The 13,420-nt window shown below is 37.7% G+C and overlaps 1 protein-coding gene across 1 annotated transcript in view; it reads right to left on the bottom strand.

The window, feature by feature from the left end:
* Positions 1 to 1,945, bottom strand: part of LOC107566338 (calcium homeostasis endoplasmic reticulum protein-like) — a 19,974-nt gene extending 18,029 nt beyond the window's left edge. Inside the window, exon 1 of the mRNA XM_016251758.1 lies at positions 1,526 to 1,945. Within this exon, the coding sequence (XP_016107244.1) occupies positions 1,526 to 1,910 (385 nt within the window). The 5' untranslated portion in view covers positions 1,911 to 1,945. The remainder of the gene's footprint in view (positions 1 to 1,525) is intronic.
* Positions 1,946 to 13,420: the final 11,475 nt, after the last annotated feature.

The raw sequence follows: 13,420 nt of genomic DNA, 5'->3' as shown, positions 1-13,420 counted from the left end.
TCTGCAGTGAATGGGTGCCGTCAGAATGAGAGTCCAAACAGCTGATAGAAACATCACAATAATCCTCAAGTAATCCACTCCAGTCCATCAGTTAACATCTTGTGAAGCAAAAAACTGCATGTTAGAAACAAACCCAGGTGTTTTAACTTTATACGGTTGCTTCTGGCCAAAAGATGAGACCATATGAATCCATAAATCCTCCAGTGGAAAAGTCCATCTGCTGTTGTCTCTCACATCAAAATCCATCCACATATTTGTTTAGAGCTGTTTGGACTGTTTTTGCTTGTAAACGATGCTTGATCTGTGCAGATTTCTCTCGAGATTCAGACCAGACCACTTTTTCACTGGAGAAAACATCATGTATAGAAGACTCTCTATCCAAGTTAAAAATGCATTGATGATGGATTTGTTTCTTACAAACATGCAGCTTTTGCCTTCACATGATGTTAATTGATTACTTGAGGATTATTGTGATGTTTCTATCAGCTGTTTGGACTCTCATTCTGACGGCACCCATTCACTGCAGAGCATCCACTGGTGAGAAAGTGATGCAATGCTACATTTTTCCAAATCTGATGAAGGAACAAGCTCATCTTCATTTAGGACAGTCTGAGGGTGAGGACATTTTCAGCTAATTATCACTTTTGGGTGAACTATTCTATTAATTCTTGGTTCAAATCCCTAAATATGAGAGATAGTAACAGCGATGGTTGGCAAACACTTCACAGTTGTTTTTGAAAGTTTCAACCAATTATTCATTTACACTTAGTCATTTAGCAGATGCTTTTATCCAAAGCGACTTACAAATTAGGACAATGGAAGCAATCAAAATCAATAAAAGAGCAATGATACGCAAGTGCTATAACAAGTCTCAGTTAGCGTAACGCAGTACACATAGTAAGTTTTTTCTTTAATTATATAATAAATAAAAAGAAAACAGATAGAATAGGAAAAGAATAGAGCAAGCTAGTGTTAAGACTTTTTTTTGCATTTGTTAATTTTATAATAAATAAAAAGAAAACAAATAGATAAAATACAAAAAGATTACAGAAGCTAGTGTTCTTCTTTTTTTTTTTCAAGAAAACAAGCAGTTAGTAAATGAATCGAATGCAAGTCTAAAAGGGACAAGATTTTTTTTAAAGAATGGAATTAGAATAGAGAGTGCATGAGTTAAGGCTTGTTCACACCGGGACGAATATCGCGCGCGATTTATCGCCGACGTTTAACGCCTCGTGACTAAACAAAGGGCGCCAATGGGAGTGTGCACAGCGACGCGTAAAAGCGTAATTTTTTTAAAAACGCCTAGGGCTCGTATTTTTGGTTTGACGCGCCGTTGGAACGACATGAGGGTGAGCAATTAATGACAGAATTTTCATTTTTTGGGGGGGAGAACTATCCCTTTAAGCCAGGTTTCAGAAGTAAACAAAATCCAAATCATGTTGTCTAAAAAAAAAAAAAAAGTCATTGAAAACAAACGCCTTATTTTATAGTGATCTTGCATTAACCAGTGACATTGTTACTGTACCAGACTCCAACGGGGGCGATGAAGTTCCATTCGAGACCACATCCGATTCGATATAGCTCAGATTGCTGAGAAGTACTCCTCTCGGAGGCTTGCTTCCTCGAGCCAACTGCTGTATTTCAAGCAGCTCCGCGGCTCTAGCTTTCACGGCGACTCCAGCCCGGTTGCCACGCTTTCGCCGGCGGTTAGTCCGATTCCGAGTCCGCTTCGGGGGTAAACAACATTCTCCGCTCGGAGTGACATCTGCCATCACTGCGCGAATGTGAAGCAAAGTTTTGCAGTAAGTCCAAAGAGAGTAGTTCGGGTTAATGAAACATACACATAAAAGCAGAACCAATGAAATAGACAACACAGAGCGACGGCCAGCCAACGCTATACACGGCGCCATCTTGAATTGTTTATTAATTCACGAGCGCATAACGCCGCCAGGGTTGCCAGGTCCCCGAAAGAAATCAGACCCAAAGCTTACATCTCAACACCCGTCCAAAAAGAATGGAAACTAGCCCAATTTTCGCCCCGTCCAAACACAGTTGACAGCTGCTTTATTCCATTAACGCACTTTAAAATAAACCTTTTAATTTCATTTATTATATTGTTTATTAATTCACGAGCGCATAACGCCGCCAGGGTTGCCAGGTCCCCGAAAGAAATCCAGCCCAAGGCTTATAGCTCAACACCCGTCCAAAACGAATGGAAACTAGCCCAATTTTCGCCCCGTGCAAACACAGTTGACAGCTGCTTTGTTCCATTAACGCACTTTAAATTAAACCTTTTAATTTCATTTATTATTATGGTTTTTTTTAATTGAGCGAGACTTGTTTATATGTAGCATGTGCATTTTTAATTATTGATTTTCAATTTTAAAAAATCACATTTTAATTTTCAGTACTTTTCATTATAAATTTGAAAATCAGGGCTGGGCGATATGGCGACTATTTTGTTTTTGACAATATTAACTTACCATTAACATGAAAGGAAATGCTCCCCACGTGTTTGTTAGACCTTGAGAATGAATGCAAACATAACTTTAACTCCTTTAAGCCACCTTTTAATTTTGGGCCCCATGAAATCCATTTTATTTTCCCCTAAATCCTGTGTTTTCCATTTTATTTCTTTTGTATTTTATGATAACACAAATGTATCATCAAAAAGCAAATCAAATGGATTAATAAAACGTTCACAATTTAATTAATCTTAAAAATATAAGATCATGTATAACAATTAATTTACAACACAACATTGCATTTTTATTTTTTTTGTCAAATAAGATGCTGCATGTCAAAACCTTATGTTTGATAAAACATAACACTGTTGAAAAATATCAGTAATAGCATTATTACTTTGTACAGAAGTACATCGTAGTAATATGTTTCTGTTTAAAGTTTCTTCACGTTTGCTCTATCCACCTTTTTCTTCAAAGCGGAAGTAAGCCTATGGGCGAGACTTCCGGTTCATTAGCCGCTGTAGGTAAATAACGAGGAGAATAACAACGTGCAGTAAACGGTAAAACTGTTTGCACTACAAACCAGTGTGTTCACAATTAAGATAATACACTGAAATAATATGGTAAGACACACCCATTTTCAATATCAAGCCGCAAAACGAACTGTTTTGTACAGCTAAAAATAGCTGGACGCGGATGAGACCGGAAGTCAGACCCGTAGAATTTACAAATGGCCGCGCCCATGTTTACAACAAGAAAAAGGTGGCTAGAGCGATGAAGTTCATGTGTTAGGGTGACACAGACGCTGAAATCACCATGAGCTTCACCTGTGAGTTTGAGTTTGTGAGAACAGAGACTCGCAGAGCATGCAAGAGACGCGCTTTGACTGGCTGTTGTCGTGATTATTTCTGCTGTGGGTGAAACTCACCTAATAGTCCATCTCTGCACTATACATTTTGCGATTTTGATTTGACTATAGATAAACTTTAGGCGGCCGCAGTACATTATAAAAGTAAAACAACCACAACCCGCGGCTCTGTATTTTTTCCTGCGACTGCATTTTCAAAATAGCCGGCGTCACTTCCGTTGGCAAAAACCCGGAAGGGAGTTAGCATTTGAGCACTTCCGGTTCCATCGTCCCAGACAGTGTTGCCAACTTAGCAACTTTTCAGACTACCCTAGCAACTTTTTCTTCCAAAAGCACCTAGCAACAAATTTAGCTATATTAAAATTTTATTTGGCTACTTTTAGCAACTTTTGATAAGTGGCTCAAACAATAAAAAGGCTCACATTTTCCATCTAAATTTCACAAAAAGAGGAAACCAAAGATGCTTAGCAGTACACGCATCACGTGAATTAAGTTACTGCTATTTGCAATTGTTCAATGTGATAATAATAATTGAATAATTGTTCATTTATGATACACCTCGTTAGCAGCTTGTACCTGTGATTGTTGATCAGTTAGTACACTGTAAGAAAAATATCTAGAAAAAGGTACTAGTAATTTTCCAGGACATTATCCGTTATCCGTCATCCGTTGTAACCCGAAACACAAAATACACTGCATAATTTCAAGTGCAGGTTAAAACCTGTGAATTCTTTTCTTAGAGAGTAGCGTACTGACTACTAATACACTGCTTAAAACTATAATAGTTCAGAATGTGTGGTTTTACTAGTTCACTAGCTAATAAAAACACTTGTGATCGCTCAAAAGTGTGTAAGTATTCAATGTTGTACATAGAAAAAGTTATTTATATTTTAACATTATATTATGCATTTATATTATTTTACGAACAAATCTAAATTAACATAAAAATATGTATTTTTTTAATGTAGCGACACAATTTTGCATTACATCACAACGTCTTTTAGCAACAAATCGAACTTCTTTTAGCAACTTCCCCTGAAAACTAGTTGGCAACACTGGTCCCAGAGTCAGTGGGGGGTTTTTTTGAATGGGAGTTTGGTTAAATGCCCTAAAATAAGGTCCGTGGTTCACACAAGCTCAAGATACTTTCACGTTTTATTCTACGACATAAAACACACCAGTTACACCCCACTTCTGATTTTTTTTTTTAACTGTTATGTTTCTTTAAAAAGACGGTACCAAGTTGCTAAATGAGACTACATGGCACCGTCAGAGACATTAAACATCACGTCGAGCAGTTTATCAATTTACAGTATTTTCCAATTGTAGTACAATTAATTGTAGAAAAAAATAATTAATAGTCAGATGGAAGGTGCTCGATCATTTTATCGCTTTCCTACTGCTACAGAGACTGGGTTTGTACCATAAGGTAAACTCATATCACAATTATTCCATGTAAACACCACATTTACCGGCTTAGTCGCGGTGAAAGTGAAACTTTAATGATGCATAGTGCTTAAAACCATGCCACATATGAAGCTGTTAGGATTTTCTATAAGCAAGGATAAAATAACATTGCGTGTACCCACCGCTGAAAATGTATGGAGGGCGAGACCTGCAAAAACAATAAATAAATAAATAAATGTGTGCATAAATACACGTATTCTTGTTTAAATACATAAATAAATAATTATACATGTGATGAAAGTAGGCAAATAAATCATATAAATTGGTGGGCAAATGGAAAATGTTTAAGGAAATGCTAAACTCATCCTAACTATTTTCCTTTGATCACTCATTTATTTCTGAATGTAGTTCCGCATTTATTTTTCCTCTGCGCAACATGTTAATGAGAGGGTGTCAATTATGCAAGAGTAGGCGGATCGTGTGTGACGCGCTTGAGCGTTTGCCTGCGCATGCGTATTAACCATCAGTCAAGGGGACTGATTATTATCTTACACTTTTTCATAGGGCTAGTTTTGTAGTTATAATCATGAGAGAGCTAAATCATAAAAGATTGTAAGTGGTCAATGTAAAATATTAATGCTTACATAGCTCTTAATTGCAAGACTGAACCGTTATTTGCTTGATAAACATACTTTTGTCACTTGTATTTTCTGTTCTGATAACTAATGGGGAAAAAACTGTCTGTTCCTCGATTAAACCACTTCATACCAGTTCTCAAGTATGTATATGAGCCTCTGTTTGTACAATAATAAATTGAGAATCAACTGAGATGTACCCTAAATAGATTAAATGCACTAGAATTTTATTGAAGAGTACACGCTTTTAATTCAAATATTCATGCGTCCCGATGTCGATCGTCTCCGAAAATAATGAATCGTCAACTAATACTAAATGTCAACAAGCTCTGCAGAAATTATGTTCCTCAGAGGTTGTATTGTTATGTTTTTCTCAAGTCTGAAAGGTTATTTAGTTTCTCAAAGTATTCCAGAAGCTTGCTAAATAAATGTATAATCTCTGCTGCCATTGATGGTGCCGGCAACAAGATTGTGACACTGTTTTTATACAACAGTTCGAGAGAGAGAAAAAAGTTAATATCGAATAACTTACATGTTAGACAGAATATGGTCAGTTATTTTGTATAGCCTACATCTGCTCCGTCAGCTAAATTAGTTCCAATGCGCCAGCGCCAAAAAAATACTGAGAACTTGACAGCCATAGCCTACCGCACTGTATTATATTATATTCTGTAGCCTACCAGACTCCAGTACAGTATACTAATAACCCCAGTGTCTATGTTGTTTACCTGTCTGATCTCGGATTAGTTTAACCATTTTAATGACACATAAAACAAACAAAACAAGCCCTGTACCCCTGTTGAAAAAACTAGCATATGCAGGTTAGGTATGTTTTGACGCTGGGATGCTGGTTTATGCTGGTCCTTTGCTGGTTTAAACTGGTCCTTTGCTGGTTTAAACTGGTCCTTTGCTGGTTTAAACTGGTCCTTTGCTGGTTTAAACTGGTCCTTTGCTGGTTTAAACTGGTCCTTTGCTGGTTTAAACTGGTCCTTTGCTGGTTTAAACTGGTCCTTTGCTGGTTTAAACTGGTCCTTTGCTGGTTTAAACTGGTCCTTTGCTGGTTTAAACTGGTCCTTTGCTGGTTTAAACTGGTCCTTTGCTGGTTTAAACTGGTCCTTTGCTGGTTTAAACTGGTCCTTTGCTGGTTTAAACTGGTCCTTTGCTGGTTTAAACTGGTCCTTTGCTGGTTTAAACTGGTCCTTTGCTGGTTTAAACTGGTCCTTTGCTGGTTTAAACTGGTCCTTTGCTGGTTTAAACTGGTCCTTTGCTGGTTTAAACTGGTCCTTTGCTGGTTTAAACTGGTCCTTTGCTGGTTTAAACTGGTCCTTTGCTGGTTTAAACTGGTCCTTTGCTGGTTTAAACTGGTCCTTTGCTGGTTTAAACTGGTCCTTTGCTGGTTTAAACTGGTCCTTTGCTGGTTTAAACTGGTCCTTTGCTGGTTTAAACTGGTCCTTTGCTGGTTTAAACTGGTCCTTTGCTGGTTTAAACTGGTCCTTTGCTGGTTTAAACTGGTCCTTTGCTGGTTTAAACTGGTCCTTTGCTGGTTTAAACTGGTCCTTTGCTGGTTTAAACTGGTCCTTTGCTGGTTTAAACTGGTCCTTTGCTGGTTTAAACTGGTCCTTTGCTGGTTTAAACTGGTCCTTTGCTGGTTTAAACTGGTCCTTTGCTGGTTTAAACTGGTCCTTTGCTGGTTTAAACTGGTCCTTTGCTGGTTTAAACTGGTCCTTTGCTGGTTTAAACTGGTCCTTTGCTGGTTTAAACTGGTCCTTTGCTGGTTTAAACTGGTCCTTTGCTGGTTTAAACTGGTCCTTTGCTGGTTTATGCTGGTCCTTTGCTGGTTTATGCTGGTCCGTTGCTGGTTTAAGCTGGTCCTTTGCTGGTTTAAACTGGTGCTTTGCTGGTTTAAGATGGTCCTTTTGCTGGCTTATGCTAGTCATGTGCTGGCAAAGGACCAGCAAAAGGACCAGCTTAAACCAGCATCAAAACATAACTAACCAGCATATGCTGTTTTTTTCAACAGGGACATTAATAAAATAAAATGAAAAACATAAACTTAATATTTAATGGTATTTGATGGTTGTGCATTGACCACACTTTCAATAAAGCATTAGCAATGGGCTCGAAAAAGGTGTTTTTAGGCATGTTTGCCTGAGTTTTTGTTGCATCTACACAGTTGTGACCAGCAGGCGTCACCAGCGTGAGGAGTTTCGAGCGATTCGAAACAGTGAATCATTTTCAATTGATTCAAAGTTACTCCATTAGATGGCGCCAACTTTGTTAATGAGTGAGTCGTTCACTTGATAAGCAATATCGTTCTATAATGCAAATCATCCAAATTCTTAAGCTTAATGTATACATACTTTAACAGAAACTTCAGGTGGCTCTTCAAAATTAGGTCAGTCTATCAGTGCACTGCACACACTGAAAAAAATATCTTCACTTTTGGGATGATTTCTCATGTAATCTTGTTATAGACGCAGGGTGGCATACATTCTGTTTTTAGCAGTGGCTGTTTCCAGTAGTATCTGGAGCCTTTCTCTCATGCAAATTACATCTGTAACTAGATTATAGGCACGCTGGTGCTGATTGATTCACCCAGATGTGTGTTTGTGTAAGTACTAAACAGACAGGTCACACTTTTTACACCAGTGAATATTTATCAGGATAGGTTTTTAAAAAGGAAACACATGATGGGGCATGTTGTCACACAGATTGGGCAATATGAAATACAATCTAAAGCAGAAAAAAGTAATTTTCCTCAACACATCTGTAAGGAAAATATATTAGGGGCTATTTAATGGCTTTTAAATCAGAGCAGACTGCGCTTGTCAGAAGGAGGGACTTTGTAGAAAACGAAGCGTTTGAGAGAGGCGGGGCATAGAGGACCTACAATAATGTACAGTATTTGAAAAATAATGTGTTTTTTGAACATTAAAGCATGTCAACATATTCTGTTACACCAAATACACAAAATAATGATCTTTAAAAAAGCATCATATGACCCCTTTAAGCTAAATTTAAGGAGCAAAACAAGCATAATTCAACAGTAAAATTGAAAAGCATAAAAATATTTTGCCCAATAGAATCTAGAATGAATGAACTGTAATTTTACTATAAACAAAATTATTTATAAAATTTATGAATTAAAATTAATCAATTGTAGCACCATGTATAAAGGATATATGACAACTTGCCCCAATCTGACAATTAAAACATAACAGATACCACTTTTGTTCATAGCTGAAAGTTCTTGTGCAAAATAAATAAATAAAAAAGGCAAAGTAGATTTTCTGATTATAAAGCCTACCAGCTTCCCAATATAAAAGTTTCATAGCTATTACACATTTTATTGTTAACAACTACCAGGGACCTAATGGTTAGAGAGTCGGACTCGTAACCCAAAGGTTGTGGGTTCGAGTCTCGTACCGGCAGGGATTGTAGGTGCGGTGAGTGAATCTACAGCGCTCTCTCCCACCTTCAATACCACGACTGAGGTGCCCTTGAGCAAGGCACCGAACCCACAACTGCTCCCCGTGCGCCGCAGCAAAAAATGGCTGCCCACTGCTCCGGGTGTGTGTTAACTGCTGTGTGTGTGTGTGCACTTTGGATGGGATAAATGCAGAGCACTAATTCCGAGTATGGGTCACCATACTTGGCCACATGTCACTTCACTTTTAAAGTAATTGAAGAATCACCCATATATAGGTTATAATGTCTCTAATGGTGGGCAAACTTGGCCCGTCCAGGTCACTTTCTTTCAGAGTTTAGCTCCAACTCTAATCAAACACGCCTGAACCAGCTAATCATTGTCTTCAAGACTACTAGAAAGCTACAGGCAGCTGAGTTTTATCAGGGTTGGATCAAATCTCTGCAGGAAAGTGGCCTGGAAGGGCCAAGTTTGCCCATCACTGCTCTAAATTATTCATTTCTAACTGTCTTACTACTCATCAGCATTCCACATATTTACAAATGATGACCAAAAAAACCCCTTTTCACGATGAGAAGAATACTGGCGCCAGGCCTCAAATCTAGCCCAGCACCTCCCACCCATTCTCCATGACCTCTAATTATGTCATGCGAAAAGAGCCGTGTCCCATTGAAAACCTCGCTTAATCAAACCCCATTAATTCCGCTGGCTTCCCGTATTATCCCCTTCGAGGAACGCGTCATCCCCATCAGCCTGTTAACTTCAGCCTGCGCCGTGTCGAGGGAGCAAAATAATAGATTATGCAATTAATTTAGTCGTTAGAGACTTAATTGTTCTTAATGAATACAGTAACTCAGTGGGGGTGTCCTGTGATTCAGAGCGCCAGGATTTTCCCTCAATAACCACACGATCACTCAGCAAAATATGCCGGTTTCAGTTGTGTTTTTATGTTATAGCTCACAGGGATCACAAATAATTATCACCACATTTGTCATCGCTGATATTATGGCCATTTTAAATCTAGTTTGTCAAATTTAAAGCATGAAATCACATCCAGGCCAAATTTCACCCCAAAATTAAATGGAAAATCAATAGAATACCAATGTGATTTACATTATATCAAATTGCTGTATACGGTTATTATACAATATTTTTTTATTTGAATATTACCTTAAATTAAAAACAGCACAATAAACACACTCCTCGTGTATAAATACAATATTATATCAATTATATAATATTGTATAATTTTAATATAAGTATAATATAATATATACACAGTTTTTTTCACATTACAGTAATGATATTTTTGGCATAATAATAATATTGTTCAATAAAATGGTCAAACTGCAAACAAAAATGAATTGCATAACAAATAGACTTAATTTTTCTTAATGCAAATGTTCCACAGTATTTTACAGTACTTTTGAACTTTAGTTTAGAATATGATGCTGTACAATTATAATACCCAATGCCAATGTTGTGTAATCACAGCATATTATATTCTTTTTTTAATGTGCATATTCTTATTTATTCTGAGTCATTCCTACAGAAGATTATGTGGTAAACATCATATGCATCAGTATAGTGCATTTGAAAATGAGACACGCAGAGGAAATCGTTTTATTAGCTGAGGTCATGGATTAACCCTTGGTTTATATATCTTGCTACCCGATGTCTAACTAAAGAAATTGGTGCAATATTTTTCCAGTCACTTCATGTAGAGATTTTTTTAACAGATAATCTTGAGAAAAACTGGATGACATGTCACCCGGACTGAGTTATTAAAGCTTCTAACCTACTAAAAAAAAACCTGTGAACCGAACGTGAGATTATAAAATGGACCTTAAACACAACAGACTGACCCACATTCAAAGCATGAGAGTGGAAAAACAGCATATTTCCCTCAGCCTGGCGAACAAAGCTTTTCGCAGTGGATGAACTGCTGCTTTCCCATGATTCCTTTGTGCCAGTCCAGCTGAACGCATGCCTACCCTCAACCCAGCCGCCCGTCTGCCAAGATGTGCAGCGGTCAGTGGCTGCTCAGTCTCGGCCTGGCCATTAATCCTCGCACTGAACTCATCCTGGCCTGCGGGAAAAAGCTCTAATTGGGGGATTTTCTCCATCATTAACCTTGATGAGCAGCCTTCCCACCCTCCGTTCCCATCCACGTAATCGCTAATACTTCCTACCTTGATCACAGCAAAGTTCAGCCACAGTACTAATATGTTTCACTATGTATAGCGTGTTTACATCAGCAAAACAGATGGTAAGGACCGTATATTCCCACAATTCCAAAAGGTCTAATGCAACCTGTTTTCACTGAAACTTAATTTAACATTAGCATTGCTACACAAGTGTTAGTTTTAGCACATTACCATGTGGTTCCTAGGAGATTGCTATGTGGAAAGCAGAACGTTTTTGTAGCATGTTGCTACAATATGTGATTTTGGTTTGCAGTTAAAGTGTTCAGTGTGGTTTTTAGAATGTTGCTAAAAATTTTGTTTTAAGTTAGTTTTGGTGTATTACGTTGTTGTTGTTTTTTTGTTTGTTTTTTGTAGAAATACATTATGTGGTTCTACATTGTTCTTGGTCGTTGCCAATGTGTTGCTATGCATTATGTAAAGTGTTCGGAGCGTTATGTGATTGTTCTAAGTTAGTTTTATCACTTGATTCTTAGGATGTGGCTGTGTGTTAGCGGAGAGCTTTTGTAGCATGTTGCTACAATTTGTGATTTTTTTTATGTTGCTCTTGTGGTTGCCAAGGTGTTGCTATGCAGTAGTTAAAGTGCTCAGTATGGTTTTAGCATGTTGCTATGCAGTTGCTAGGTTTAAGTTAGTTTTAGCACATTTCTATGTTGTTCTTAGGACATTGCAATGTGGTAGCAGAATGTTTTTTTTTTTTTGTAGAACTACAGTATATGGTTTTCGGTTGTTCTTGGGGGTCCTAAGGTGTTGATATCAGTGTTGGGGAAAGTTACTTTTAAAAATAACGCATTACAGTATTGCATTATTCCATAAATAAGTGACCAATGGCATTACTTAATTACTTTTTATGGAAAGTAAGTAATGCATTGTTACTTTTGCCTTACATTTTGCTATCTGGGCTGGGCGTGCTTATTTGTTTTTAATAACAAAAAAAACAAAAATGATATTTTTGGCAACTGTAAAAGTTTTTTCACTACAGAAGTGAAATTAATAAGCCTCAGATTGAAGAAAGTGCCTCTGCACTTCACTCACGATTTCTCTCAACATGGGACAGGAGAGATGTCTATGAATAAATGGGAAAATAAAGTAACTTGTGTTATGTATTTGAAAAGTAACTTAAATATTTAGTTGTAAATTTAAAAGTAATGCATTACTTTACTAGTTACTTGGGAAAGTAATCTGATTACATAACTTGTGTTACTTGTAATGCTTTACCCCCAACACTCGTTGCTATGGATTGGCAAATGTGTTTGGAGTTATTTATATCAAGTTGCTAAGTGGTTGCTATGGTGTGGTGGGTGGTTGCTATCTTCTCCTTGGCTTCTGTCCCTGCTTAAAGGAATAGTTCACCCAAAAATGCTCATGTCGTTCCTAAAACCTGTATACGTTTTTTTCTTAAGTGGAAAACAAAAGAATATATTTTGAAGAATTTTGAAGAACCAAACAGTTGTTGGTCCCCATGACTTTCATAGTAGGGAACGAAATACTATGAAAGTCAATAGGCACCGTCAACTGTTTGATTACCAACATTCTTCAAAATATCTTCTCTTATGTTCAACATAAGAAAGAAACTCATACAGCTTTGGAATGACATGAGGGTGAGTAAATGATGACAACATTTTCATTTTTGGGTGAACTATCCCTTTAAGGTCTATGGAATTTTTGTCTGTTTATTTCACCCCCTAAATGTAAAATCTGGACCAAAGCAAGTCCACACCTTCTGCACTGTGGTAATCATCATATGAAACTGTACAACACGAAAGAGCCTACATTCACACCCCTTTGCTCTTTTCCCAGCACATGTTTTTTGGGGCCCCAGATGGCCCCCATAGTGTCCCATCTGTCCAAGAGCATTGCTCACACATCATGAATACAGCCGAGCACCAGGCACTCTGAACATGTGCCTGAACAGCAGCGTCAGGAGGCAATTAGGGAAGAGCGGACACTGGGGCCAATACCCCCTCCCGGGCCAGGCTGATTGACTGGAACCTCATCTTCCTAACGGGCTGGCTCGGCGCCACCAGTCAGGAGAAACAGAGGCAGGAGGGGCTGTGAAAAAGACAGTTTTTCCTATAGTTCAACCAGAGACATAGACGTCCAAACAACAAGTTGACAGCAAATCTCTGAGAAACTAGATTTGTTTATTCTTAAGAATGTTTGTGGACATTCATTGCTCTGCTTGATTCAAAGGTAATCGTGAAAACATCTAGGACACATTACAAACATAGGAACCACATTCATATTCTTGGACAAAAATAACATCATACACTCATATTAATTACCCATGATTGAAACAACTCTCGTTATGTCGATATAACGAGAAAATTAAGTCGTTATAACGAGAAAACAACTCTCGTTATGTCGATATAACGAGAAAATAAGTCGTTATAACGAGAAAACAAGAAGGGGGA

Source organism: Sinocyclocheilus grahami, unplaced genomic scaffold (genome assembly GCF_001515645.1).
Source record: "Sinocyclocheilus grahami isolate Dianchi unplaced genomic scaffold, SAMN03320097.WGS_v1.1 scaffold1070.1, whole genome shotgun sequence".
Lineage (NCBI taxonomy): Eukaryota > Metazoa > Chordata > Actinopteri > Cypriniformes > Cyprinidae > Sinocyclocheilus > Sinocyclocheilus grahami.
The sequence above is the reverse complement of the archived record's forward strand: the minus strand, read 5'-3'. Positions and strand labels throughout refer to the sequence as shown.